The sequence below is a fragment of the Drosophila navojoa genome, chromosome X, assembly GCF_054131105.1.
Source record: "Drosophila navojoa isolate 15081-1374.11 chromosome X, UAZ_NAV_1.0, whole genome shotgun sequence".
Taxonomy (NCBI): Eukaryota; Metazoa; Arthropoda; class Insecta; order Diptera; family Drosophilidae; genus Drosophila; species Drosophila navojoa.
This window is the reverse complement of record NC_142895.1, coordinates 17,873,428-17,900,594: the sequence shown is the minus strand read 5'-3', so window position 1 is coordinate 17,900,594 and position 27,167 is coordinate 17,873,428. Positions and strand designations below refer to the sequence as shown.

Sequence of the window (27,167 nt, the reverse complement as noted above, 5' to 3'; positions counted from 1 at the left end):
ATGGTAGCAAAGCACAAATCAAGTAGAAAATCTGAAGAGCAAGCGAAGGAGAAAGAGAGAGGCAGAGGTTTACTAAAGATTACTAAGGCAAAGTTGATTCATATAAAGTTTTTGATATAGATTTAAAAATAGATTAAATTCTTGTACGAACCAAACAATATATCCGAGCTTAGAATGCAGGCCTAACTCAGGTACATCCCAAGATCTCGCTTCCAAGAACTCAGGATTCCGATTCCGTTTATATCAAATAATAACTGATTACGTTCTATCAATATAATCAATATTAATAGCTACAAAGCATCAATTGACAACTTAAGAACCGTTAAGTTATTGAAAGAAAAAAAAACCAAAGGCAAGAAAACAAAAACTCGAAGCACAAGTTGATGATCGAGCCTGAAGATTGATCAGCTAAAAACCAGTTGAAATATTTGAAAAAATATTTATTTATGCATGAAAAAAGAAGAAATCAAATAAAAACGGAAAGACAAAAGAGTTTTAAGTAATCGCACTCTCTTTGCATTGCAAAATCTCCAATCAAGTGAGTATTTCTTGGTATTTCGATGCGATCTCGTCGGCGAAAACCGGCCGCAGCTGCCGCTGGACGGCCAGCGATCACATCCGCAATCACATCCGCGGCGCCGCGGCGCTCGCATCGCTCGCATCGCGCCTGCAATTAGCGAAAAGGTCAAAGGCCACAGCAGCTGCTGGGCCTGGCCCAGGGATAACGGCAAGGATCTGTCTGATTGCTTCCAAATGGCAAGCAGCGCACGCCTAATCCGACATGCTCTAGCCCTATCTCGCTCTCTCCCACTCGCTCGCTCGCTCGCTCGCTCAGCCATGGTTAACGGCGAAATTTAATTGAATTTGCATTTAAAACATGTTTTCAATTTGCACAGCCAACAAAAGGCAATAATTATAATAAAGTCAAATAAAATATTTATATAAACCGAAAGAAAGAGCAAAGAAAAGAAATGACAACAACAACTTACATTTAACTGCTTTATATCCCAGGCGCAAGAAGCAGAAGACGAAGAAGAAGGCGTCGGCGTCGGCGTCGGCAGTGAAGAAGAGCGGAGAGACAACAACAGTTACGCATGCGTTGCGGTTGCTGCTGTTGCTGTTGTTGTTGTTGCTGCTGTTGTCAACGCTGTGTTTGTTGTTGTTGCAGTTGTTGCTATTTGGTTTGTTTGTGTTTGTTCGTTTTTTTTTTTTATCTTCTCGTTCGCTGATTTGGCGCGTTGTTTTTGTTTTTGTTTTTTTTTTTTTTTTGGGTTAATACAAAATGATTGTAACATAAATTAGCAAACGCATAAATATTAAACACGAATCTTGTGCGTTTATTTGTTTTCCTTTTGTTGTTGTATTTATTTCAGCTTGTTGTTGTTGTTGTTGTGCTTAGAACCATGCTCCAAATATGTATTTGTTGTTATCGTTGCGAGCTTTGCTTTTGTTGCTTTTCGGCTTGTATTATATTTTGTTTTTGTTTTTGTATTTTTTTTTTTATCTAAATTTTGTTTAATTGCTTAAAGTTTTCTTGTCGCTTGTTGCCTTTCATTTTTTCTTAGTTGCTCTCGTAGCTGTTGTTGTTGTTGCATTATGACAACTGTTTGTTGTTGTTGTTGTTGCAGTGCAAGCGCCTCACATGGCAGCACACACACACGTACACACAATGCGACGCACATAGACACACGCACACAGACGCATTGATAAATCCGCGTTCACAAAGAAAAAGATTTTGCACACAAGAAAAAAAAAACAGAAAAAATGAAAATAAAATAATATAAAAGTCAATTTATTGTCACAATTTTACACGGTAGCAACAACAACAATAATATGTATGTATGTATTATTTATGGAAATAAATTGAAATTGTAGTGTGTATTAAACGAAGCAGAAAACGCACGCACAGTGGATACAAAACATAACTGTAAAAATTGTAAAATATTAAATAAAAAAAAAAACAAGATTTAATATATTGAATATACGTATGTATGTAGTCTATAGATATGTACATATATGTATGCAAGTATATATATATGTATTTATATATGTATGTATGTATGTATGTATGTATGTATGTATGTATGCACTTTGTTGTGACAACAACAAATTGTAAAAGATTATAATTTCAACATGCATGTACATACATACATACATACATACACAAACATATATTATATACATATTATATATTTACATACATATGTATATAAGATTATAAATTATCGGCGCCTGTTGCTGTTGTAACAATAGCCAACAACAACAACAAGAAAATGTCGCGTGTGTTTCACAACACATAAATAAGTCAATTTACATGAATACATGCACACAGACATACACACATACATATGTATATCCATGTATGTATGTATGTCTCTCTATATGAATATTAAGCTTAATTTTATTTCATTTTATTTTATTTTATTTTTTTTTGTGCATTTTATTTCACTCGCTTTTTGTTTCCTTTCACAGATATGCTTGGGTTTATGTTGTTGTTGTTGTTGTTGTTTCGAATTTGTTTGTTATTGTTGCTTTTGTCATTTGGTTACACAGTCCACAAAATTCAAATAGGAATCGGGTCAAACTAAAACCCAAAGCGAAACACATCACCAAAGAGAAATGCACACGAAGAAACGTTTTGCTATACATATAAAAAAAAATCATTTTTTTTTTTTAAGTGCGACACATTTTTTGTTTTTGTTTTTTGCTTTTTGGCGCGCACAAACAAAAAAAATGCAAGTTAAAACTTTTCAAATTCAACATTTATTTTGCACGTTTCGTGCGATTGCACATAACTGTAATTGTGTTAGCATTAGTCAAGTGCTCGTACATCCCGTTATAGTGTATGCTTATATTTTGGTATATTTTAAATACTCGACAAAAAACAAAAACTAAAAAAACGGAACACCACAGAAATAGAAATAGCAATCGAAAATAGAAATTAGATAAAACAACACGGAGACCAAAAACCAAAAAATCCAAAATACAAAAAAAAAAAAAAAACAAGTTCAAACTGTTTTGGTTGCTCTTTACGGCACTTGTCACTGTTCATTTCATTTGGGTTTCTGATTTCTGTGGCGTTTGCTCGGCTGGAGAGAGGGAGCGAGGGTGGCAGGGGTCAGAATATGGGTAGAGGCAGATGAGCCCCGTTTTAACGATCCCGAGCTCTGACGTTCAGCCAGAGAGGCTCAGCTACACACGCACCGTTACCGTTCACGTTCACAGTTGTTTATGGAATGAGGCTTGGAAATGTGTGTGCGGGCGTCGTGGCTCCGAGCCAGCAGCAGCAACAGCAGCAGCAGACGCTGCGCCGACAGCGAGAGCGGTAGAGCGAGGGAGAGCGAACGCAGAAGAGCGTCAAACGATCGTGTGGCTACGAGCTGACTTGCTGTTCATCTGAATAGAGCGCGAGCGCAAGAGAGAGAGAGAGAGAGAGGGAGAGCTAGAGAGAGCGCGGGCAGGAGAGCCAGATGACAAAGAGAGCGCAACGACTTTGACTGGGCGACTAAATCGCGTACTAGTGTCAGCAGCAATGTAGTTGCAGTTGCGATTGTTGTTGCTGTTGTTGTTGCTGTTGCTGCTGTTGTTGGTATTATTTTTGCTAGTGCTGTAAATAATGTTGTTGCCGGCAATTCAGCTTGAGCTAACTAAAAGTAAATGAGTCTGGCTAGAAAAAAAACATGATGTAGAGAGCTAAAGTTCCTTCTATTGTCTATCAAAAGAAATAGAAACTTAATGATGAAATTTCAAATTGAGAGCGTGCATACAAAATGAATCAATTTGCATATTATGTGTATGTATGTGTGTATGTATGTATGTGTATGTATGTATGTATGCATATGATTTTTCTTATATGCCAAGCAATGCTTTAATCAATCCACTAACACAGATTTGCAATCAGTTAAATATGAAATACTTGATGAAATTTACTATTAAACAGGGACCGAGTATATGAGTTCTTATTTTTTTTTTTAATTGAGGCTCAGAAGAATCCCAAGGAAGAGAGGGGAAAAGACACATATGTTATTTTTTTACGGCAAATTAAAAAAGGGATAAACCTTTATTTGCAATTTTTGTTAAATTATTTTTAGTTATTATAAATAATAATTTGATAAAAATCAAAAATATCACAGGTCAATTTTTATATTAAAATCAAATCATAACTCTTATTTTTAATTTTTATTATATTTTTATTTATTATTGTTATTGTTATTATTTATTATTATTTTTAATTATTATTATTATTATTATTATTATTATTATTATTATTATTATTATTATTATTATTATTATTATTATTATTATTATTATTATTATTTTATTTATTTTTTTTTTATTTTGCAATAAATTTTCTAGTCTAAGCAAATACTAGACAACTATTTCCTTTTCAATGGAAAAAGTACCGTCCGTATTTCTCATGAACCGTCGGACAGCCACATGACAAGTTTATTTCTTCAGCTTGAATGAAAGATCTGTTTTAGCTTTATAAATAATTTTTAATTTTATCAATCAATTTATACTTGCGAATGCACAACAAAAGTTATTGAATACAGTTCAAATGATTGCCTATGGTATTTTTTATAGTTCCTAGACTTTCGAGAAAGCTTTCAAATCAAGCTGAACCATATTCGAGTCAAAGTCAGCCTAATTGACTGGATAGCTACAAAAGTAATGGTATTTTCTATAATTATCGATAGCATTTAAGTTGGAAATTTCCATTTACTGAAATATATATGTATGTATATATAACATATACATATACATATGTACATATATTATTCATTGGGATGAGTACGTGTGCTCGGCTTGGCTCTGCACATTAGCATTGGCTAAGAGCAATTTTTTTGGGTGAGTGTTAACTGAGAACTGGCAACTGGACTCTTGCTGAGCTGCATTCGTCTGGGTTTGGAACTGAATGTGTGTCTGGGTATGTGGATAGATAGTTGGGCCGCATGATTAATGACAGCAGGGAAATGGATTTCTTTGCTTTGTTTGTGCAACTAATTGAGAAATTTACATAGAGCGTCTGACACGCAGCTCGGAATGGGTCTAACTGTGGGACTCCAGCTCTGCCTCTCTCTCTCTCTCGCTCTCTCTGTCTCACTCTCTCTGTCTCTCTGGGCAGGGGTCGTCGGTCTGGGCATGACAATTCCCATTCAGTTTTCACGTTCAGAAACAAATAGAAATTCTCTAGATAATTTTGTTTTTGTCCAAAACTATTTCAAAGAAAATCAATTTCTATTTTTTCACATTTTCAATTTGTCAAACTGTTGTTGTTGTTGTCGACGCAACTTCTGTGCATTGTTCAAGACATTTTGCCTTGGCATAGGTCAGGTGTAGCAGGAACCGGAGAAAAATCATGGCAGAATCTGTACAGCCGACTCCCACTAAGCCCTTAACACTTGCACTCGCTTACAGCAGCCCAAATCTAAATAGATGTAAAGGTCAGCTGGAAAATGTTGAACCTCTGCTTAACCACGCAAGAGTAGAACTCCCAATAGCCTCACCAACTCCCATAGTTACCTTTCTCTTGCGCTAAGCTCATCCGCTTACATTAACTTTTCCCGCAATCCTCCAGAATGAAAATTCAAGGAATTATATACAAATATCTCTCCCTCTCTTTATTTCTATATATATATTTGTTAGTATGTATATAAATAAAGGAGGCCCCTGCTCTGGAACCAGCATCAACTCCAGCTCGAATTCAGCAACAGCCGCTGGGTTTTGGCAACGTATTTAATTTCTGTTTCCATTTGCCTAATGCTGGTTACGGGGCCTGGGGGGCGTGATTTTATTGAAATCCCTAAACTCTACTTGAATATGTTCGAATCCATTATGGTTTAATATCAATGCGCTGTAATGCCGTTGTTCTGATACCCTGTACACATTGCCAATGGCCATCGAAACGGGGTAATGTGCTAGAGTGGCTGACTATATAAGGGGTACATCAAAAAGGAGTGTGAAAAGTGGAGAAAGAGAGCGTATTTGATAGCAAATTAAGAGGTTTTAAGGTCTTGTTTTTATATGGGGAATCATATAAAAGAAATTAACGAAAATAAATTAAGATGAGATTAAAACTAAAGAGATTTTGTTATAGAGACTCTCATATATGAATATTTGTAGATGCTCTGAAAGAGATTAAAGACATTAAGCTGAGACTAAAACTATGGAGAATTTATGATAAGATTTAAACAAAGGAGGTTCTATTAGATTTTGTCGATTTTCAGATGCAGCTCACATAAGTTCATATGAGATTTACACTAAGGAGCGTTTCTTATATAGATACTCACATATATTTTTAAATTTTTACATAAACTTAGGTAAGAAGTTGGAAGAGATCTCAACTGAGAGCAACTCTTAGCTAAAATATCCAAAACTGTTCCAATCATGATAGCTGCCCTTCTCGCCCTTGCCTTCCGTCTTCTCCTCTGCCACTGCAGGGTATCAGCCTAGTCGACTATCGCACTAAGAAGTGCTGTTGCTATTGTTGTTGTTGCTGTTGCTGTGTGCTTGCTGCTCCATTGCCAAATTGTATTTCACGCTACTTTTAATTGGCCGCCCCTTCAATATGCCCTCCCCCCCAATGCCCGCCCACCCCCTTTGCGAGCATCCAATGGCAGCTGCTGTTTTTTAGGCCCACATAATGGCCAATTATGCCCGCTTGGACTCGCACATTAAAGCTCCTCTCGCCCACTATTAGTGTGTCTGTGTGTGTGTGTGTGTGTGTGTATTGGTGTTGGAGTTTACTTTTTAATGGTCAAGTGTATTGCGGATGGATATGCCTCTTTCGTTCTGCCACTGGCCTTTCCCGAAAGTCCAAAAACAACAGCTTTTTGTTTTTGCTGATACTTTTCCTGCTTCTTCAGCTTCTGCTGCTGCTGCTGCTGCTTCTTCTTCTTCTTCTTGTTCAGCCGCTTGTGCTTTGTCTTCTTCAGCATATTTTACTTCTTTTTTTTTTGGTACTTTAAGTGAAATCAATTAAAAAATTTCTTTGTCTTTCGAATGTTTGACTTCAGTTGTTGTCGATGTTGTTGTTATTTGTTGTTGTTGCTGTTGTTGTTGTATTTGTTGTTGCGAAGCATCTTCCAAGTGGCATTTGGAATTCAATGGAAATTAATTTCTTTTGTTTTTTCTTCTTTTTTTTTTTGGGTGTTTTTTCTTCTTCTTCTTTTTCGACTGGCCTGTAGCTTCTTCTTCATTTTCATTTTCACTTTTTACATTTGTTTTGTAGTTGTATGTGTTTTTTTTTTCTGGTGAAGGTTCTCGTTTTCACTTTCGAAAAAGTTTTGTCTGCTTGCTTTTTGGGAACGTAATATTTTAATGCCTAAAAGCAGAAATCAAAATTTGGAATTTTCTTAATTGCTTGAGCTAATGAATAAAACTTTCAAGTTGTCAACAGTCAACAGAACGGGGTGTGGTGGCGTGGGGGGGGGGGGGGGGGGGGGGTGTGTGTGTGGCGGTCCCAGGAAATGTGAAAAAGATATCAATCGAGAGTCGGGCCTAAAAAAGATTTCACATGCCTCACAACAAGAGAAATCCTTTTCCATTTGAAACTCTCCCGCCTCGTTGTCGATTTATGTCTTTGGCAAGTCAAAACCCAAATTGACAACTTAATGCCATCAAAGTTCAAAGTGCGCACAATAAACCCCAACAACATGCGGCACCCGAAACACTTTTCCCTCACCTCCAGCTACCGAGCTGGCTAGGGCAGATACGAAAGAGAAAAAAAAAAGTCCGCAATCGAATGCCAATGCCAATGTCGATGCCGATGTTGATGCCGATGCCGATGCCCATGTATCTGGCATCGACATTGACATTCAAATCTAAACATAAATAATAACAATGATAAACATGTCAACACGTCGACAGCGCCTGGGCCGGGGCTTGGCCTGGAAGCCCCACACATTCATGTCAGACACAGATAGAGATACAAATGCGGCTGCAGATACAGATACATGCCACATGTAGTAACAGATGCCAAATACCGATACACAGATACACCACGGCCAATAACAACAACAACAGCGCAGCCGGAAAAAAGGCCAACAACAACATTTTTAGGTCTCAGTGCGCTTTGGGCCTACCAGAGTCGAAAGCGAAGGAAAATATCAAAAAACAAAAAAAAAAAAAAAAGCGAATGGGGAAAAACCAACTCTGACAACAACATGAATTGCAACGATAAAAGTTCCAGCAACATGAAAAGTGGACAACAATTTGCTAGCACTAAAAAACTATAAACCTAATAGGCCAACAGTTGACAGTGACAATACGAAGAAGCAGGAAAGGGAGGAGACAGGGAAGAAGTAGAACTCAAAGTCGTTAAGAGAAAAGAACATGAATCGTGATTAATGTAGATCTTTCGACTTTTCAGGCATTACGAATGCAACTTGGCCGCTCAGTGCTCCAGTTTCGATAAGCCGATAGGCCGATAGTCCGATAATGGCAACTTGGGCGTTCCCAGGGCCAACAAATGTTCTTTGGGCTTGCCGTTGCTCGGCTCAGAGAGTGATAAGAGTACATTAGCTGGCTTGAAAGGTAGTTTGAAAGTGAGAGATAATAAAATATGTATTTAGGATATATAAATATGGAATGAATTATATAAAACTTATGCTAGATAGATAGAAATAGAAGTCGATTATAATTCGATTGTAGTTCAAGAAATTTTAAAATTATTTTTAAAAAGTAGTAAATGAAATAGAAAAGTTTCATAAAACCTTAAAAACCCTAAGACCTAGACTCGATTCTGAGCTGCCTTGACAAGGTTCGTCTCGGCATTGTTGTTCCGGACGAGCATTGCTCAGTCGGTTACAGCCGTTTGCCGACTTGCTACTGGGTTACTTTTCTCTCGCCTGTTTTTCCATGTGACGACAAGATGAAATATTTTACCCCGATATCTTGAGAGCGAGAAAGAGAGAGAGGAGAGTGGTAGAGCGAGAGGGAAGCACTGATAACTGAGCGGGCGACAGGCAGATACCAAGAAAATCGTGGAAACATGAAGCCAAGTGGCGTCGTCGTCTGCATCGCTGCTGCCCCTTTGCCGTGACATTTGAACTTGGCAATGAGTCATCACAAAAAATAAAAAAAAAGAAGAAAAACAATGTACACGAGCAACACAGCAAGAAGAACAAGATACAACTACTTTGAGCACTGCTGCCAATTTAGCTTTTTTCCCGTCAAATCTGGCTTTTTCCGAAGACAAATTGCGGGAAATATTTAAGAATTGCGGGAAGCGGGAATTCTGGCTTTTTTGAAAATGAATTAGGCTTTTTTCGATTTTTTTAATACTGAAAACATGTAGCATCGCGGTTGCCACTTGTAAGAAAAGAGCATGTAGAATCTGATATGTACAAAGGGTATGATTTTGAAAAGAAAATCAAGTCTTTAAATATCGATGCAGGCCTCGAACAAGAAATTCGTGCTCGCTGCTCTTCTTTTGTTATTGAACTTATCAAGCAGCTAAAGCAGAGGTAACCGATTTTTCTGATTCTTCTACCGACCGTTAAATAATTTTGATTTTATCTGCAGGCTCCCCGACAATTTTAAAATCTTAAAAAACATTGACGTTTTTTCCGTTGATAAAATTCTGTCAACTAAAAAAAAAGGAATTACAGAATTTTTGGAACACCTCCAAGTAGACAGAATAGCCGACATTGAGCGGCGGTACTATGATATTAATCTAAATAAGTGGGAAAACGTTAATGACAGCTCCAAATTTTGGAATGAAGTCTCCAATTACAAGGATTCTGGCGGCAACCGCAGATTCCTTGACTTGGCAGTTGTTGCCCTGCAAATGTTTTCATTACCATGGTCCAACGCGCAGGTGGAACGCGTATTTAGCCAGCTTAACTTGGTAAAGTCCAAGTTAAGGAACTCAATGAGCCTAAGCACAATAAACAGTATTCTTAGCATAAGGTAATATTTTATTGAGAGTGAAAAGATGATACCGATATATATGTATATTACTTTTTTATTTAATATAACACACAGATATGGTTTGCGAAGACTGGGCAAATGCTGCTATGAATACTAAGTTCCTTCAAATTATCTTCGCATGATAGGTACTAACAGGTCGTACTATTCTGAAGCCGATGCTAGTCGCGAAGAATTAGATAGCATGCTGAACATCTTGTGAATTAAAAAAAAAAAAAAAACAAAAAACAATCAAACCATAAAAACCGCTTTTTTTTAGGCTTTTTTGTAAAAATTTTCAGCTTTTTTTTCCGTTTCTTCCATCTAAAAACAGCTTTTTATTCTGGTAAAAAGTTGGCAGCACTGCTGCATAGGGGTTTTTTCTTTTTCTCTCTCCTGTTGTTGTTGTTGCTGTTGCTGTTGCTGTCTTAGAGCTCTGTAATTTGTTGACCTTCCAGGAATTTCGTTGGACGAGCCCAACACTCCATCTGTCCAGTCCGAAAAGAGTTGTCTACGAGCCTAGCCCCGTCCCGTACCGCCGTACCGCCTCCACCCCGCCTCCGCCGCCCACAGAGAGATTATTGTACACATCCGCTGCCAATTAATAAGTCACTTCACATATTTTGTTATTTACCATTTGGCCCACAGCGTCGGACGGACACTGAGCAGGAGAAGTGCTCAGTCTGTTGGAAAATTCTGGATGCCAAACATATTCAGATTCAATTCGAATTTGTTTGCAGTCGAGTGCGACGTTAGGTCTTGTTGTAGGTGGGCGTGGCATTGGTCCAGTTATAGGTCTCCTACATTTGAGATAAGAATTTTAGTTTTTTTTTTTTTTTGCTTTTTAGTTTTTGTCTAGGACTCATTTAGCTCTAACTTCTGATCGGATGCTACGATAGTATTTTAGTTGATATCCATGCTATGCTATAGTATTTCGAATTTAGTTGACTTCTCAATGGTCCAGAGGATGCAAGTTTTTCAGTCTTCCTTAGATTTCATATATAATTATTAAAAATAATTCAATTCACATACGTTGTCAGAATATATAAAATTAAATGAGTTCATCTAGAAATATTTCGAGTTTATCTAGTTGTCAAATCCCGAAGGAATAGTAAATAATAAATGCTGCAGCATTTCAATGGGTGTCCTGCAGTCGTTGCTGTCAGCTCAATTGCTTCGACTTGTTACCTTAGCTATCTGTATATATACTTTAAGCCAATTTGGTTGCTCGTTTGCCAAGTGCCATTCAAAGGAGCACCGTCTCCTGCCGTCCTGCCGCCTGTCGGCTGCTGTCACCTCCTCCTGAGGCTGGGGCAAACGTTTGCCCTATGCCAATCATAACAATAACAGTTAGAATAATAATCATAAAGAATTCGTGGCATATAAATGTCATTTTAAGTAAAAAATAACTTCATTTCATGTTAATATGCATAAGTAATATCCGAGCCCTGGGGAAAGGCGGCAGCAGTTGCTGTTGTTGTTGTTGTTTGTGTGTTTGTGATTGCTGCTGCTGATGCTGCTGCTGCTGCTGCTGCTGCTGCTGTTGCTGCTCTTGTGGTCAACAACAACTAATTATAATCAATTCTAATCGCCTTTAAATTGCTGCTTTTACTGCCCGCAGTCGCTGCCTTTTCTGGGCCGCACTTTAAAAGGTGTTGTTGGCGTTGTTGTTGTTGCTGTTGTTGTTGTTGCTGTTGGCGGTGGCTAGTCTTCCGCCTTGCAGGAGGAGCTGCTGCTGCTGCTGCTGCTGTCCATTTAAACTGCTTCGATTTTCCTTTGCTTGTATGTGCACGTAACATTATTTCTTTTCGCTCTCTCTCTTCCTCTCCCTCTCTCTCGCTCTTTATTTGTTTGCCTTTGTTGTATTTAGTCGCGCTTTTTTTATGGGCTTTTGGCTTTTTCCGCTTGGTTCTATTTTTGAAAAGTGGTGCTGCCGCTTATGGCCTTAAGGCGAAGAGCCATGGCCAAAATGAACTGAGCGAAACAAAACAAACCATTTCTGTTATTTTCAATAGAAACCCAAGAGCAGTTAGCCCGGCAGGTTGGCAGGGATGCCACTCCACACCCCCCACTCCCCAGTCCTCCCCCCCTGTCCCCTGTTACCATGGGCAACCGCAATGTGTCAGTTAAACACGACAATCTACTTAAAGTGCGACCCGCAAATGGCTAGCGACAGATGGCGGTTCGAGCAGGAGACGCAGGAGGAGGGCTGGGCCTTTTTGCCGAATAGGGACTGGACGCATGAGGAGGCGGGCGCCTGTTAGATAGGGAAGCTCTCACACTCTGTGTAAGGGAAGGGGGGGGAAATGATTTGGTTTCATCCCCCGTTGTTGGCTGTCAAATTGACATTTTTCATTTTCGCTTAAAAACCACAAAAACCGCCAGATTGTTTGTCTTAACAGCGGCTGGCATTCCGGCTGCTGTCAATCACAGCTGATTCGACTCCTCCAGCAATGCGGGCCACGAGTGCTCCGGCCCCATATTGGACTTCATCTGATGTGGAAGCGGCCACCAAATAGCCAGCAGACACCAGGCGCTAATGTTTCCTGTCAAAAGACCAGCAATGCCAGCACAGAAAAAAAAAAAAAAAAACAAAATGAAAAGCAAGCGCATAAGGAGGCGCTCTGGCTGGGCATGGCCAATTACCCACACTCGCACATCCACATCCATGCCTATTCCATCCGCCAGCCCATTCACACGTTCAATGCCCGAAAACGCCGGCAACGCCGATTTGATGAATGGGCTGTCACTGGCGAGGCGGCCGGGCTATCACTGGATACATTACGGCCGGAACACAGTGGCAAATGTCAAGTATTGAAATGTGAGGCATGCCGCACCACAATCGCCAGACAAACGATGCAGCAATTCCAGAAGATGGCATACTTAACAAATAATATGCGCTGCTCTGGGCACAGACAGAGTCTTTGGCTCTTATCATTTGCTGCCTGCAAATTGACTGAGCTAAGTAAGTGGGTAAGCAGCGTGGTGCTGTGGCTCTGGCTGCAGCTAGCTAATAAAAGCCCCACGCACTCCCCATTGCCCCATTGCCTCATGCTCAGCAGCGGCACGCCCACTGCGCCAGCAGCGCCGCCGGCTAGGGTTCCGGGCAACTCGTGTGTTGTTCAAATTAAGTAAAAAACCATATCAAGGCAAACTCTTGCTGTCTCGCTGCAAAGGGGGCGTGGCCAGGGCCTGAGCCTCTGGACCTCTGTGTGCGTGTGTGTATGTAAGCATGTGCCTGTTATGTAATAGCATGTTACGTGTATAACTTTTATTATTATGATTATACTTTTGCTGCTGCTTCAACTAGCATGACTTTGTTGTTGCTGCCGCTGCCGCTGCCGTTGCCGGTGGAAGCTTGGGAACTGCCTGCAAGAGGAGATACGTGAAAGTCACGTGAGTCATTAAAATGAAATAGCAGCACAGGCCAGGAGCAGCGACGGCCAAAAGGGAGGCCAAAGTTGGGGGCACACGGTAAGAGCAAACACAGGTGCATAAGTCTGCAGCTCTCTGCCTCTGCCACTGCCTCTGCCCCTTGCGCTCTGTCTCTCTGTGTCTGTGTTGTTGACTGAATGATGAGATGCTCACTAGTATTAACAAAGTTGTTTTTTGTTGTTGCTGCTGCTGTTGCTGTTGCTGCTGCACTCCTTTGTTGTGTGCGCTGTCAACGCTAATGTCATCCCAGCTCAGACTTTGAGCCTGCAGAGCCAGTCACAGATAGAAACAGAGAGACAGCCGCAGTCCCCGGCTAGAGTTGGTCGCAAAGTTATTGTCCACGTCATTGCCGGCATTAGAGATCGTCCTCATCATCATCATCATCATGAGCATCGTTGTCGCTGTATTCATTGCCTGGGGTAACTGGATTTTTAATTGCAATTAATTTTGAGACACACTGTAGAGGGCGCATGCCCATGGGCCATGGCCAAAACAATGTCCCGCCGTGCTTCAAATGGCAACTCATCATGGTTCTATGGCTCTGCCATGTCCCACTCTGGGGTCTGGGCAGTGGCCCAGCAAAGCAAAAATCAACAAAACAAAAACCCACTGAGAAAAAAAAAAAAAAAACACTTATCATTGGCTAATAGTCCAGCCGTTGTCATCGAAGACTTTCGCTGCTGGGATCCGGAAAGTCTCAAGACCTGTGCGTGTTCAATGGAAAGCAAAACTATCGTCGCTACTAGCTCAAGATCGATTGTCGATTCATTTGAGTTGCCACAGTTATCGTTATCGTACTGCATGGTATTAATTTGATAGTTATTTGAATATGAAATTCAATTGAAGTTATCGTTATCGAAGTATATGTTGCCTCTGGTAAGTATGTTTAGTAACGCACTAGTACTTCCTCAGCTGCCAGAATTTGTTTCTGTGTACCAAAGAATTGTTATCGATAACATATCGATTACTATGTAGCGAGCCTTTCGTTTCTAATCTATGCAATTACATTTGTTGTCATCATAACTTATTACATAAGACATAGTTTTAACGTATTGTACCTAGGTCTTTGGGAATATGTTTACTTATAGAATCAGTTGCCCTTATCGAATCTCAATGATCGCGAACATTACTATGATTATCGCCTGTGCAGCAGCTGAATTGCATTTTCCATGTCCAGCTAGAGAGCATATCAGTGTTATCGATTACATATCGATTGCCAATTCAGTGTATATGTTCATATAGAACTATATAAGACCTTCACACATGCTAGCTGTTCTGCCAGCAGCTTTAATTAATGCACAGCTCGTTGGACCTTCAAGTCAAAAATGCAACTAGTGATTGGGGCTATCCGTATAAAATTGGGTGTCTGCAGTAAGTTTCTAGTTTGTTTTGCTTCTCCTGTTGCTGCTGCTGTTGCTGCTGCTGATTTCCATATTTGCATGCATACGAATATTCATATTCGCATTAAGGTACATTCGGTGCAGCGATGCATTCAATTGCAAACAGCTGCATACAAATTTGCAATTTTTCATTTTATTGCCAGCGCCTGAATGCCATTCCTGCATTAGGTTCGGGCTTAGATTGGCCTTTAATATGGGGCAACATATGTATATTTTCTATATATAGTTTTTTTTTTTTTTTACTTTTAGAGTTAGTTTTTTTCAGGGGGAGAAATCGAACGGGCGGAAAATGATTTTCGACGATTTTTAGCAGAGGAAAGATTGTGATTCCGCGAGCAGGCCAGTGTAATTGACTGCACAGTACTGTGTTGAATCAATCGATATATATCGATTGGCCAGATTGCACTCGGTACCAATTTAGAGTACTTAAACAAAATATTGTAGCTTAGTATGTAGAATAAGAGAAATATCGATAGTCTTCGATAAAAATAAAATTTCAATTGTATAACAACATAAAGATATGTTATATATATTAATATATGTACATATATACAATAGAACAAAAATTGTAAGTTTTTAGCGATATTTGAACATGATATGGTTATCGATATATGTTTACATATTTCGTTTATGAGGGTACTATAATATGAATGAGTATATAGTAATATAATATAAAAAATAACATTATAATATTTTTTATTATAGTATTACAGGAAAAAATTATAGATAATCGACAGTTATCGATAAACAATAATTTTCGGGTTATATTATTTGAGTACTTTTGAAAATATAACGATGACAAATGAATAAGAACGTTGTGTATACAAAAGTAGAAATGATAAATAATCGATATTTATCGATTTTGCATACTCTCCACCTGCTGATTTTCAAATAATTCAAATTGATATGCCTAAACGAGTCTCCGACTATGGAAACTTCACTCTTTCCACTTTTCACTTTATCGAACAAAATATGTATTTATTTATCGCGAATATTTTATTGGTAATCGTTGCGTTTTGTCGCCACATTAAGCATTCATTATTTCATAATAGTGTAATTTTATTATTATTATTACTATCACCATTAACAGTATGGCATTTGTTTTATTATCACTGGCACAGAACAGCGCATATTGCCTATTTATTATTTGCATATTTGTGAATGTTAAGTGAATTGGCATAATTCCTTTTAATTTCATTGCGCATTTCCTCTTGATAATTAACTTTTCATTAACACACACCAGCAGCGCACATCACGTACGAGCGTACTACATACATATATTGTATATACTATGCAGGTATATGCATTTATCTGGCGATTAACCTGCTAACCGGCTGACCGGCCTCTAGCTGGAGCTGGACTAACTTTTAGCTGGCTGCAAGGCGAGCGACGAAATTGTGGTAGCAATGGCTCAGTTGTCATGGCCACTAATTGAAATTGCCACGCGGGGGATGAAAATCGGGGCATAAAAATGTAGCTGCGAGTCTATTTGAGCCATGGCCAAATCATCTGGTCAATGGCTGTTTAACAGCCAAACAACGACCATCCCTGCCCCGTGGCCAGGTGACGTGTCTCACGGCTCAGGTGTTTCACTCCACTGAAAGTCCATTTAATTACCAAATTGAAATGTTTACGCGAGGCGCGAGGGCATTGCATATACCAAATATGACATAATGTCTAATATATTTAAAGAGCTTTTCAGTTAAGTGAATTTATTTGATCAATTCGTAATCGATTGGCAGTAAAATAAAAGAATATTTATATTGACAGCGGAGCAATTGTAGATGCCATTGTCGTAAATATGAAAAATGTGAGCTCGAGGCATAATGGGGTTGTTAAATAGCAAGTGAAAGGCAGAGGAAAGCGTAAATGCGGAAGTAGATCCGGCTGGAAGTCCGGCGGCAGATCCAGCGCTTGACTCAGTGATAGACCAACCGATAGCAACAGGTACGGCAATAGATCCGGCGATAGATTTCCCAATCCATCCAATGAATCATAATCATATTTATAATCCATCCAGTAAGTAGACTATTTACATATGTATATTCCCCATCAGTTTAGAAGATAATGGCTATATTTTCTGTTTTTGCCTGTCCGCATTCCGGATACACATTTGCATGTATTTATCGATAACTCATTCCATAATTCGAATTATCGATAATTTTATATTATAAACTGGGCATAAATTGAACATCAGAACAGCTGAGTATTTCCAAAAGGTTTACTAGTAATGGGATCTGGAATATCTTACGCTTCTCTACTCAAAGCGTATTTCCAAAAGTCAAAAATAAGTCGAGCTTTGGCTAATCCTAAAAGTTGATTAAGAAAATGCATCTGGTACAAGAGTTATTCAATAATTCAGCTTTGGGTCTCTCCACAAATTTATTTCTGCGAATAAACCGTAAGTCTGTAAGCCAATTGAGCTTTATGGCTAACTCCTAAAGGGGGAAAATTGTATAATAATTTAGTGCGAATTCTATTTGGGTGAATTAAATTTTGCAGAATTTAGAAATAAAATATTTTGTGCTCGCCTGACCTTCGGCCCGGGCGCGTCGAATCTAGATATATTTTATGCTGGACTCTATTATTTTAGCCGGGTCCAGCGGAAATACGGAATAATTAATATTCGGTTCGTTGCAATTTTTCCTCTTCATTTTTTTGTGCTCTGTTTTAATTTTATTGCAAAAACAAAATTTCCGGCTAAGGCGACGTCGGCTGCCATAATTTTAATTGCGTTTAATGGCGCAAGAATTGAATGCGAATGCTGGCCAAGAGTAGGTAAAGAAACACAAAAAAAACGCATTAATTAGAAAAACGAGCAGAAGGACAGCTCAAAGAGGAAGAGAGAGAGAGAGAGAGAGAGAGAGAGAGAAAGAGAGACAAAGACGGAGAGATGGCGAGAGATGATGAGAGTGACTCCCTCTCTACTAAAGTAATAAAATAATAACAATATAGCACACCAACGTGACCGACACGCCCACCACTCAGAAAGCAACCCCAGCACCCACACACCCTTCCCCCCTTCTACAGAACGAAACGCAGTAAATTAGGCGCTCGAGACTAAATACCCGCAAAATTCACGCACTTGACACAAATTCCTTTGGGACGGATGGCATTAAAATTAAAGAAAGGCAAAAAAAAAAAAAAAAAAAAAAAAAAAAAAAAAAAAAAAAAAAACTAAAACAACAGAAAACACAAATCAAAAAAACGAAAAAAAAAACAATATAAAAAGGAAAAGGAAAGGGAGGCAAAAAGTGCAGAGAGAGAAAGAGAGAGAGAGAAACAAAAAACGTGGCAGAAAATGTCCAAGAAAATAATTCATAATAATGCTGAACTGGTGCTAAGAGCCCCAGCCGAAGTGGGCGGGCAAAGGGACCGAGCCACTGAGTGGCTGTGGCTGAGTGGCACGACAAAATGGCGACCACCAAAGCGGAAGTGCGCGCAAATGACAAAATGCTGTTAGCCCCAAAACGCTAACCCAAGAAGCAAAGGGCGAATCGGCACGCAATTAAGTCGAAAACTAATTCCAACTGCATTAAGTGAGAATATGCAGGCAATACAGTGCAATGGCTGGCCCACTGGTTGACCCACTGGTTGGCCAGCAAAAGGCTTGTCCTAACCGAATTGGCCATTTGCTTTAGCCCGAAGCCTCAGGCGAAAATCTCAAGAATTTTCCAATTGAATGAAACTTGACACGGCAAAAGTGCGAAACTTCAGCAAGTTTCCTTTGTCCAGCTGCGAAGGCTTTAAAGGACTCGAATCAAGTCTTAATTGAGCAGAAATTTCCAACAATATGTACAACTATCTATATCTATGCTTTTTTTTCTCCATCTCTATCTCTATGTATATTTTCATATCCAACTGAAGTTTACTTAACACAGTTTTCTTGTTCAATCTAATGTCGTTTACTCTTAAATACTCCAACTTAATTATAAACCTCTTTGCTTTGCTCTCACTTGCAGATGGCACGAGCTTGAATAAAAAAGGAGAAGAACTACAACAACAACTGCAGCCCCAGAGAGTAGTTGAGAATTGAATGGAAAAAGCAGCGTTGATGAAAGCAATCGGGTGAGAAATCGGTTTAAGGCGACAGACTGACAGCGAGAGAGAGAGAGGGACGGAGGGGCAGTCGGACAGGCTGTCTTTTAAATCGAATAGCAAAATGTGCAAGGGCAGCAGTCCCAGTGCAAATGCAACGCTCACAAACTTATTAGCAAAATGCAGAAAGTCAACAAATGCTCCCAGCGGCGGCAGCATCGACGCTAGCAATTGTCAGCCGAGGCGCCTGCAAGTGTCAGAGGGAGAGACAGAGCCACATAAGCAAAGAGTAGAGCACCAAAACATGCAGCACCAGCAGGAGCAGCACCAGCAGCACCAGCAGGAGGAACATAATCAGCGGCAACATCAACAACGTCAGGAACAAGGACATCAAATAAAGCAAATGGCAACAAGGACAATTGCTGAGGACAAGGAACATGAGCAGGAACACGAATTCGGACGAGACCGAAAACAGCGTCGCCCAAATTGCAATAATGTTGCCAAAGTGCAGCAGCGGCAGCAGCAGCAGCAGCAGCAGTCGAGACAGCAATTCAAGCAACATCAGCTTGGTTGCTCCTCGCTTGTCCTGTGGTTAATGCTGGCCACGACTGCAGCAGCAGCGGCAACAACAACAACAACACCAACAACAACACTAACAACGACAACTAGCAAACCAGCAGCAACATCTCCAACAACAACAGCAACAATTGCCCAGCGAGCAGCCCGCTCGCTGAGCAGCGGTCACAGCAGTCTGAGCAGCGGCGTCGGCAGCGGCATCGGCAAGAGCAGCGCACGTGAGCTGCACTATGAGCTGAACAGCGGCGCAGCAGCGGCAGCAGCAGCAGCAGCAGCAGCAGCGGGCAACGGTGGTGCAGGCGGTGGTGCAGCGGGCATCGAGTGCCCCAGCTTCGACGATAGCTCCGCCTGTCCCTGCTACAAGTTTGAAGATGGTAAGTGCAAACGGACCACCGAACTAATTAAACGCATCAAAGCTCGAGCATGGCTAAGTTTATTGCACCCAAAAACGTGCGAACAGGCCCAATAACAAATCTCTTCATATATGCATGCATGTGTGTGTGTGTGTGTGCGCATGCAAAGATTGTTTACTTTGACACCAGAGACACCAGCATTTGAGGCTAGACACCAGGCACCACTCCACTTGCCAGCCAAGTGCACTTGAATGCGATGCGATGGCGATGGCGATGCGAATATGCCCTGCACTCACAGCCATCAAGTCAATTAAGTCGAGTGTGGTCAGTAGATCAGCCCCAAATTAGGGGAGCTGAACAGATTCAGTTACGTTTACTCGGACAGAGCTGCTCAGCGCATTAAAGAGAAATTCCAAAGACTAAATTGAGGCAAATAATTACAGATTTTATATGTAGAGGACAAGCATAAAAGACATGAATATAACATTTATGATAGATATAGGTTTCACAAGATCAAATTAAATTCTTGGGATTCCCGTATTGACATGCGACTAGATAATGTGTAGAAATACTTTAGTTGATTGATCGCAGCCCAAAAACCATGCAATACTCAGGACTTTCAAAGGTGGGAGCCATACAATATATGTATATCTATACCTATATACATATATACCTATATAGACCTATATATATATCTATATATACCTACATATATATACCTATATATACCTGCATATATATGCCTATATATACCTACATATATATACCTATATATGCCTATATATCCATGATAACTCTGATACCTTACCAGATTTTCAATAAATAATATTCCCTCTTTATTAGGCCCCCAATTTCAAGCAGCAAAGAATAATTTTCAATAGAGTCTTTAAAGTTGTAGTTTCTAGTTCTTGTCAAGGTAAAATGCCGCTAGAGAGAGCATATAATATCATATAGTATCATATAATATCATATAGTTATTAGCCGTTTTGCTAGCTAAATCTGGCCATTAGTTGTACAATTAGAGTACAAGTTCTTATGTACTCTGATATATTTTTATGTATATTTTCTTAATATATATTAAATCACATTAAATCATAAAAATACTCGGTATGCCAGCAAATTTGTAGTACTTTCGAGGAAATCCACTAGAAAAGTGAGCGTAATCCATATACGCTTAATATACAGATCATAGATAGATCACACAGATATACACAGATATGCATATGTTTCTTGGAAGTAGACACATTAAATAAGCTATTGTTATATAGCTGTACTAGGCGTGGCTTTATGATATTTAAGAAAAAGCTACCGAGTTTTTCGTAAACATAGAATACAAAGTTATCTCTTGTTGAACTGGCAAACAAAAATTTCATTAGTCTATTCGTAATATTCGCCTTGCTGTTTGTCCTTCTGGTTTCATATCGAAATGTGTTGATCTCGAAAAGTAGATCAACGAGCGTACTACAATTTTGCATATGGCCAACCAATCGAAGATGCAGATCATGCCATTTCTCAACCTCTTAAGGCTATACTTATATGAGCTGTTGTCTCTCTCTATATACTTCAATGATTTTCTCTAGATATTCATTGCTTCAATTTTTACATACCCCTTCCATCTTACATAAATTCTGATTTCCCATTTATTATTTATTTATTTATTTTTTTTTTAATTTCCCAGGGTATCTGCTAGTCAACGACACCCGATTAGCTTTGCTCAATATTCAATTTAGCAATCCGTTTGCTTTGATCTGCGCTTCCGCTAATTAGCAAGATGAGAAATCCGCCAGCTATACGTATTTTCTATTAATTGAAAAAACTATTCAATCCAATTTGCAATAATTGCATTTTTAATGGAATTTTCGCGATTAATGCAGCTGCTTGGGAGCTTCTGCATCCAAATGGCATTTGGCTTAGCCAAAAGCGAAAATTCATTTCTTAGATATTCACAAAAGTCGATTCAATTTATGACTTTTAGCTGTTTCTTTTTTCTATATTTGTTTAATTAATTTTATTTCTTGAGGGTTTCATTTCAATAAGAAAATTTTTACTTTTGATTCAGAACTATTCTTTAGCAGATCCTGAATAAAATTATTTAGCTCAATTATGAAATATTTATTCGCGTCTTAATAGGGCTTCAAAAAGCAGCCTCTGCTTTTGTTTGCCAAGAAAGGGAAAATTAGAATAATCCATTGTTATTGGCAGCGAATTTCCCGAGAATTTTCAGCGTTAGGTAAGCTGATTATTCTCTCATCTCTATCGGGCCTAATCAAGGGCCAACGTTCGCTTGGGGCACACGCATCGGGCAACTTGAGACACAGTCAAGAGCCAGGAGAGCACTCGCTTCGGCTCGACTGATTGCGCCAGTTGAGTGCGAGCGCAATTACTAATGCTAATGGCAATGATAATACGCATTGGGCCGGCTGTTGTTTGTCGATGATTAATGATTGAGCTGTGTGGCTATTTGCAGGTCTCTTTCTGGAGTGCCCCGGGACGACGGCGCTGTCGCTGCGCTCGACGCTGGAGCGCATCTCGGCGCCGATACACTCGCTCTCCATCTACGACTTTGATCGGTCGGTGACATCGCTCTCGCAGGACGTCATCCAGCCGGGCGTCCACATACGCCATTTGCAGTTCTCGCACTCGCACCTGGAGGCGCTCAAGGAGAACAGTTTGCGCAATGTGCGCGGCAGCCTCGAGTCGCTCAGCATTGTCAATGGCAAACTAACGCAGGTAAGCGGCTGAAAAATGGCAAATTGCGTATACGCCAAGTGGCCAGGACACAGGCTGACTGTAGGCAGTCAGTGGAGTTGAGCAGGAGCTAATATACGCAGCTGAAGAATGCCCTCAAGTGGGGCAAAGAAAGGCAAACAAAAAGGCAATGTCAACGTGAGGGTGAACGTGAACGTTAACTTTAACTTGAACGTCAACGTCAACGTCAACTTCAACGTCAACAGACACCAAAATAATAGCATGCAAATTTATTGCACTTCACAACAATGTGCTGCCGCCGCCTGTGGCCTGTCCTGGCAACAGTGTACGTACTTATTGTCATGCCAGTGCCACGCCCCACAGCCAACGGCCCAACTAACGTTGTGACAATCAACTGTTGGCTGCTCGACAGCAGCAACGGCGATTAATATGTGTGCCAGCCACGTGGCTCGGCTGACTAAAAAGCCAAGAAAATTTCAATATGCAAATATTGTGCATGTACATATATATATGTGTGTGTGTGTGTGTGTGTGTGGGGGTGTGTGTGTGCAGGTGGGTAAAATTTAATATGCTCTACTAGGAATGTCAAGCTTGTAGAGGCAGGAGGTGCAGGAGGTAGAGCAGCAGCAGCAAACATTGCCTTGCATAAGCCAATATATTTATATCGGACATTTGCATATCTGCGTGGGGCAACCACACATAAGATCCAATTAAAACTAGTTCTTTATGCGTTCGGCAAATTTACTTATTAGTTTATTGAATTTCCAGCGCGCTCAAAAGTATGCAATGGAATTCGACGTGCTTCCAATATGGCAGCCGCAGCAGCGGGCTTCAATTTCCGGCTGGCGAAACTTCATTGCATACTTTCGGGCGAAACTTAAAATACACCAAACACCGAGCAACTCTTTGCTTTGCGCAACTTCGCACTTGAGTAAATATATATACAGTAAATACATAAATATACATGAGAATAAAATGCATTTTCTTAAAGATTTTCGTTTTTTAGTGAATTTTGTTTATTTAATTTTTGTAGTCGATTGCATAATTTAATACAGCCACAATATTTGTTTGTCAGCAGTGGTGCTAGTGGTGGTGGTGGTGTTGGTGGTGCTGCTAACGCTAATTAGCGGCACCAACATACGGCGTCAATAATGTTCAACAAAGTTGGGCAACCGAAAAAATGCAAATGGCTTTCTAAGCCATTAAATTTGGAAAACAGCCGCCGCAGCAGCAAAGGCAACGCCAGGCAACGGCAGGCAGCCACTGTGGCAGCAATGCGAACGGCATTCACCGTTAACGTAACGTAAACCCGACAAACGCCGCTTGGGCGGCCATAAAAAGTAATTTGCCGCCGCGAAATAACAAACGAGCCAAAGCTAAAAACAATTGCGTTCAATAAAATAATTTCCACCGAAAAAGGCAGCCAGCTGGAAACATGTGGGCGTGGCAGCACTGCTTTCGCTGCTCCTGCCTGCAATTATACAGTTAAAGTTGCAAGTCAATGTTAAAGTAGTTCGATTTATTGTGAGCGAAAGAGAAGACCGAACAGAAAAGAAGAAGAGCGAGAAGGAGATTGAGATGCAGATGGGAGCTGCGAGCCCGTGTCTTAGCCAGATGTGGCAGCAGGCTGGCTGGTCGTCGTCGTCGGAGGCAGCTCGCTGGTTGGTGGGCGTGGCAGCACGGGTGGACTAATGGTCACATCGGGCCTCCGGGAGGGCAACCGAAGCTGGCAGGCGCGTGGTCTATCGCCCGCACGCAGCTGGCCGCAAAGGCGTCTCGGCGCCGGCAGCCAATCTAAGCAGAGAGACAGAGAGAGAGAGAGAGAGAGAGAGAGAGAGGGAGTTTAGTTGAAATGCTCCAAGAGGACCTAGGCATCACTCACTGTTGCGTGGACGGCCGAAGCAGTTGAGGTTCAGTAGCTGGCAGCGGTTGGCCAGGACCCGGCAGGACCTCAGGTTGCGTGAGCGCACGCAAATCTCCTGGGCACGCGGCGTGCGTCGGCAGGGGACGGCGCGCCGGGGACAGTCCTGCTGGCACCAGTTCGCATTGCCGGCGCCCACTCGGCGCACCAGCCGGCAGTCCCGCTCCTGCGTATGCGTCCAGGTCAGTCTCCTGTCGGCGCTCACATCCCGGCGATTCACGGCGATCAGCTCGCAGATGTTCCTGAAGCGGCGACACAGGCCATTGGGCAGCCGGCCGCAAACCCGAGGACTGCGCGCCATGCACACCGGCGGCTGGAGACACACGGGTCCCATTGTGGGCTGCGTGAGGGGATTGGGCGCGCGAGTTGTCGAGGCAATCGCTGGTCGCATCAGCTGCAGCGCAAGTACTGCAAGGAGCAAGTGGAGCAAGTAGAGCAAGTGGTCAGTCTAAGCATATTCCCAGAGCAGAGAAACACCTACCAATTAGCGTGGTCAACTGCATGTTGTGGCGTGCTTCGTGGCTGCTCTCTCAGTTGTTGTCCCCAAGCAGACGCTCGACGTTTTATAGCTCGGCCAGCCACTGGCTAAACAATGGGGGCCTGGCACGCGCCCCAGTCCAAGAGGAGCAACAACAATTGAGCGACAGCTGTCGATGCCATTGACCCAAGCAGCAGCAGCAGAGGCGGCAGCGGCGGTAGAGGCGGCAGCGACGGCAGCGACGCAGCCATCGAATGGCAATTAATGCATATTTGGGGGCATTTTGTAGCCGGGCTCCTGCTCAGCTAACCAGCAACACGACTAAATAATCTAATTTAATTGCTTTCGCAAGCCAACTTTGCGGGTGGAGCAATTCAAGTAATGGACATGGTCATGCTTAAATAGCTGTTATGTCCAACAGCTCGATTTGAAAAGGCTGTGCAGAGATTTTAAGGAATCTTGGGAAACTTGAACCAACAGAGTTCGATAAGTATTTCAATATAAAGATGTGAAAGGAAATAGCATAATTTTCATCAAGGGAAAGATGTATGTATATAATCGTCATCCTGATCAAAAATATGCTTAATATTTCAAGTCAACTTCGACTCATTCAAATAACCAGCCTGATTTCTAATTTAAATAAAAATAAGTAATTTCTAACGTAATTCATTTCTGTGGGTCTCCAATATGATTGAATTTGCTTGATAGCTGACAAAAAAGCCAAGGTACAATGAATTCCTACTGTACATAGAGGGTCAAGCAAATATAATCAATGGTTAGAATCACTTCAGATATAAGCAAACTCTACCAAATAATTTATAAACAAGGCCTTAGATTACCTTGATTATGACATAATTTGTAATGCTCAAACGAGATGACTATCTATCTATCGATAGAACTTTATCGAAATCTCTGAGTGGAAAGCTGTCACACAATCTTGTTAAAAACTCACTATTTACTTAACACAAAGGCACATTCGAGACAAGAGAATACTCCCGCATTCATTGTTTTGTTTCGTGTATTTTGCAAGTAAACTTTTTGTCAGATTGACTAAACAAGACGTTATTCGATTGTCTGGCCCACTGAAGGGGGAAATGGGAGCAGTTGTCGCCAGAGAATGCCGCCTCGCGCTGGCCGGCCGTATAAATAGCCCGCCGAGGTGTCTGGGCAGTCATCAGCAACTGTCGCTAGCTTCTCTCAACAGCTGAAGTCAGCTCAGCTCCGATTCCAGCCTAGTTCCAGTTCCAGTTCCAGTTTTGGTTCCAGCTCCAACTGCAGTTCGAGTCATGTACAAGCTCACCATTTGCTGCATGCTAATCGTCGTCCTGGCGACTGCTGCCCTGGCCACGAACAGGCCCAGACCCGTCTGCGTGGGCCGCTGCACTGTGGGGGACTTGAGGCGCACCGATTGGGTCTGCACCAGGGATGCCAGGACCAATCTGTGCACCAAGCTGCGACCCTGCCGACTTCGCGAACGCAACTGCGCTCTGAGGGATCTGGGCCTGAAGCCGCTGCGACAGACGAGCCTGCGGCAGTGCGCCAATGTCAGGGGCATCGAGGGCACCGCCCGCTGTGCCCCCACCTGCGTCGACAGGTCCTGCGTCAATCAGAGGCCCAACAGCTGCTGGCGCACTCGGGACGGCCGCAACCTCTGGCTCAGCATCTGCGATGCCCGCCGGGTGAACTGCGTCAACAGGAACAAGCCGCTGAAACAGCTGGTGCGCGTCCAGGACATCAAGTGCCGCATCAAGCCCGCCATCCAAGCCTGAGCGAGGACCACAGCAACTCCGGCGATAGCCCATCCGCGTATATTTCCCGTATATGCACAGCTGCATATATATCTATTGGGTCTCATTCTATATCTTATTTCGGACAATTTGTTTGCTCTCTTCTTCTTTTCTTCTCGATCAATCGTACACATAATTTGAAAAGAAGTAAATAAATAAAATTGTATTCGCATAAAATATTGTCTATATATATGATAAAGGTATACAAATAGTGGGCCAAATTTATATCTTGCAATGCTTTTGAGCAGGCGTCTTGTAACTGATTGAAAAGTTTATTTCGTCAATGCTGAGCTATTTTTTGTTATTTTTTATTTTTATTTTACATAATTACATCGAGTATTTCATATTCGAGTCCTACAATGCTACGCTGCTTAAGCAACAATGGCCAGCATTCATAAACTGCTTTAAGCTTTTATCTGTAATCAACTTTTAATCAGAGCAGAACAGCCTCTGCTCGAGCTGCTCACGTGGCCCTCGGCTGGGAGGCGGCTCGGTCTGCAGCTGGACGAGGATAAGGATGCAATGCAATTGATATTAGCGCGGGTCAGCCGCAACGCACGT

General features: G+C 41.3%; 4 protein-coding genes and 1 long non-coding RNA gene across 11 annotated transcripts in view; 3 read left to right on the top strand and 2 right to left on the bottom strand.

The window, feature by feature from the left end:
- Positions 1–3,354, bottom strand: part of fog (folded gastrulation) — a 41,782-nt gene extending 38,428 nt beyond the window's left edge. For 2 of the 5 annotated variants that reach the window (XM_089264164.1, XM_089264165.1), the window contains exons 1-2: positions 3,205–3,354; positions 990–1,925 (exon numbers count right to left, since the gene is read on the bottom strand). The gene's annotated coding sequence lies outside the window, so the exon portion shown is untranslated. Of the gene's footprint in view, positions 1–982; positions 1,926–2,453; positions 2,677–3,204 lie in introns of those variants that run through there. The other 3 variants (XM_089264163.1, XM_089264166.1, XM_089264167.1) reach the window with 3 other exon arrangements.
- LOC115564802 (uncharacterized) overlaps positions 1–27,167 on the top strand; it is a 120,083-nt gene that overhangs the window by 78,017 nt on the left and 14,899 nt on the right. The window contains exons 2-3 of one of the 2 annotated variants that reach the window (XM_089264162.1): positions 18,874–19,732; positions 22,179–22,441. In XM_089264162.1, coding sequence (XP_089120288.1) covers positions 18,907–19,732; positions 22,179–22,441 — 1,089 coding nt within the window. In that variant the 5' untranslated portion in view covers positions 18,874–18,906. Of the gene's footprint in view, positions 1–18,706; positions 19,733–22,178; positions 22,442–27,167 lie in introns of both variants that reach the window. The other variant, XM_089264161.1, reaches the window with a different exon arrangement.
- LOC149090677 (uncharacterized) lies at positions 9,276–10,137 on the top strand. Of its 2 annotated transcripts, none has more exons than XR_016197429.1 (3): positions 9,276–9,467; positions 9,526–9,912; positions 9,988–10,137. It is a non-coding gene; the product is annotated as an uncharacterized LOC149090677 (long non-coding RNA). The 2 variants fall into 2 exon arrangements; XR_016197430.1 differs by having other exon boundaries at positions 9,526–9,954; positions 10,003–10,091.
- Positions 23,919–24,950, bottom strand: LOC115564799 (uncharacterized). Its single transcript, XM_030389506.2, has 3 exons — positions 24,823–24,950; positions 24,303–24,749; positions 23,919–24,214 (listed from the first exon to the last, which is right to left on the bottom strand). The coding sequence occupies exons 1-3, from the start codon at positions 24,842–24,844 to the stop codon at positions 24,027–24,029; spliced, it is 657 nt and encodes a 218-aa protein (XP_030245366.1). The 5' UTR covers positions 24,845–24,950; the 3' UTR covers positions 23,919–24,026.
- On the top strand, positions 25,999–26,783 carry LOC149090676 (uncharacterized). The gene has a single exon (XM_089264753.1). The coding sequence runs from the start codon at positions 26,106–26,108 to the stop codon at positions 26,586–26,588; it is 483 nt and encodes a 160-aa protein (XP_089120879.1). The 5' UTR covers positions 25,999–26,105; the 3' UTR covers positions 26,589–26,783.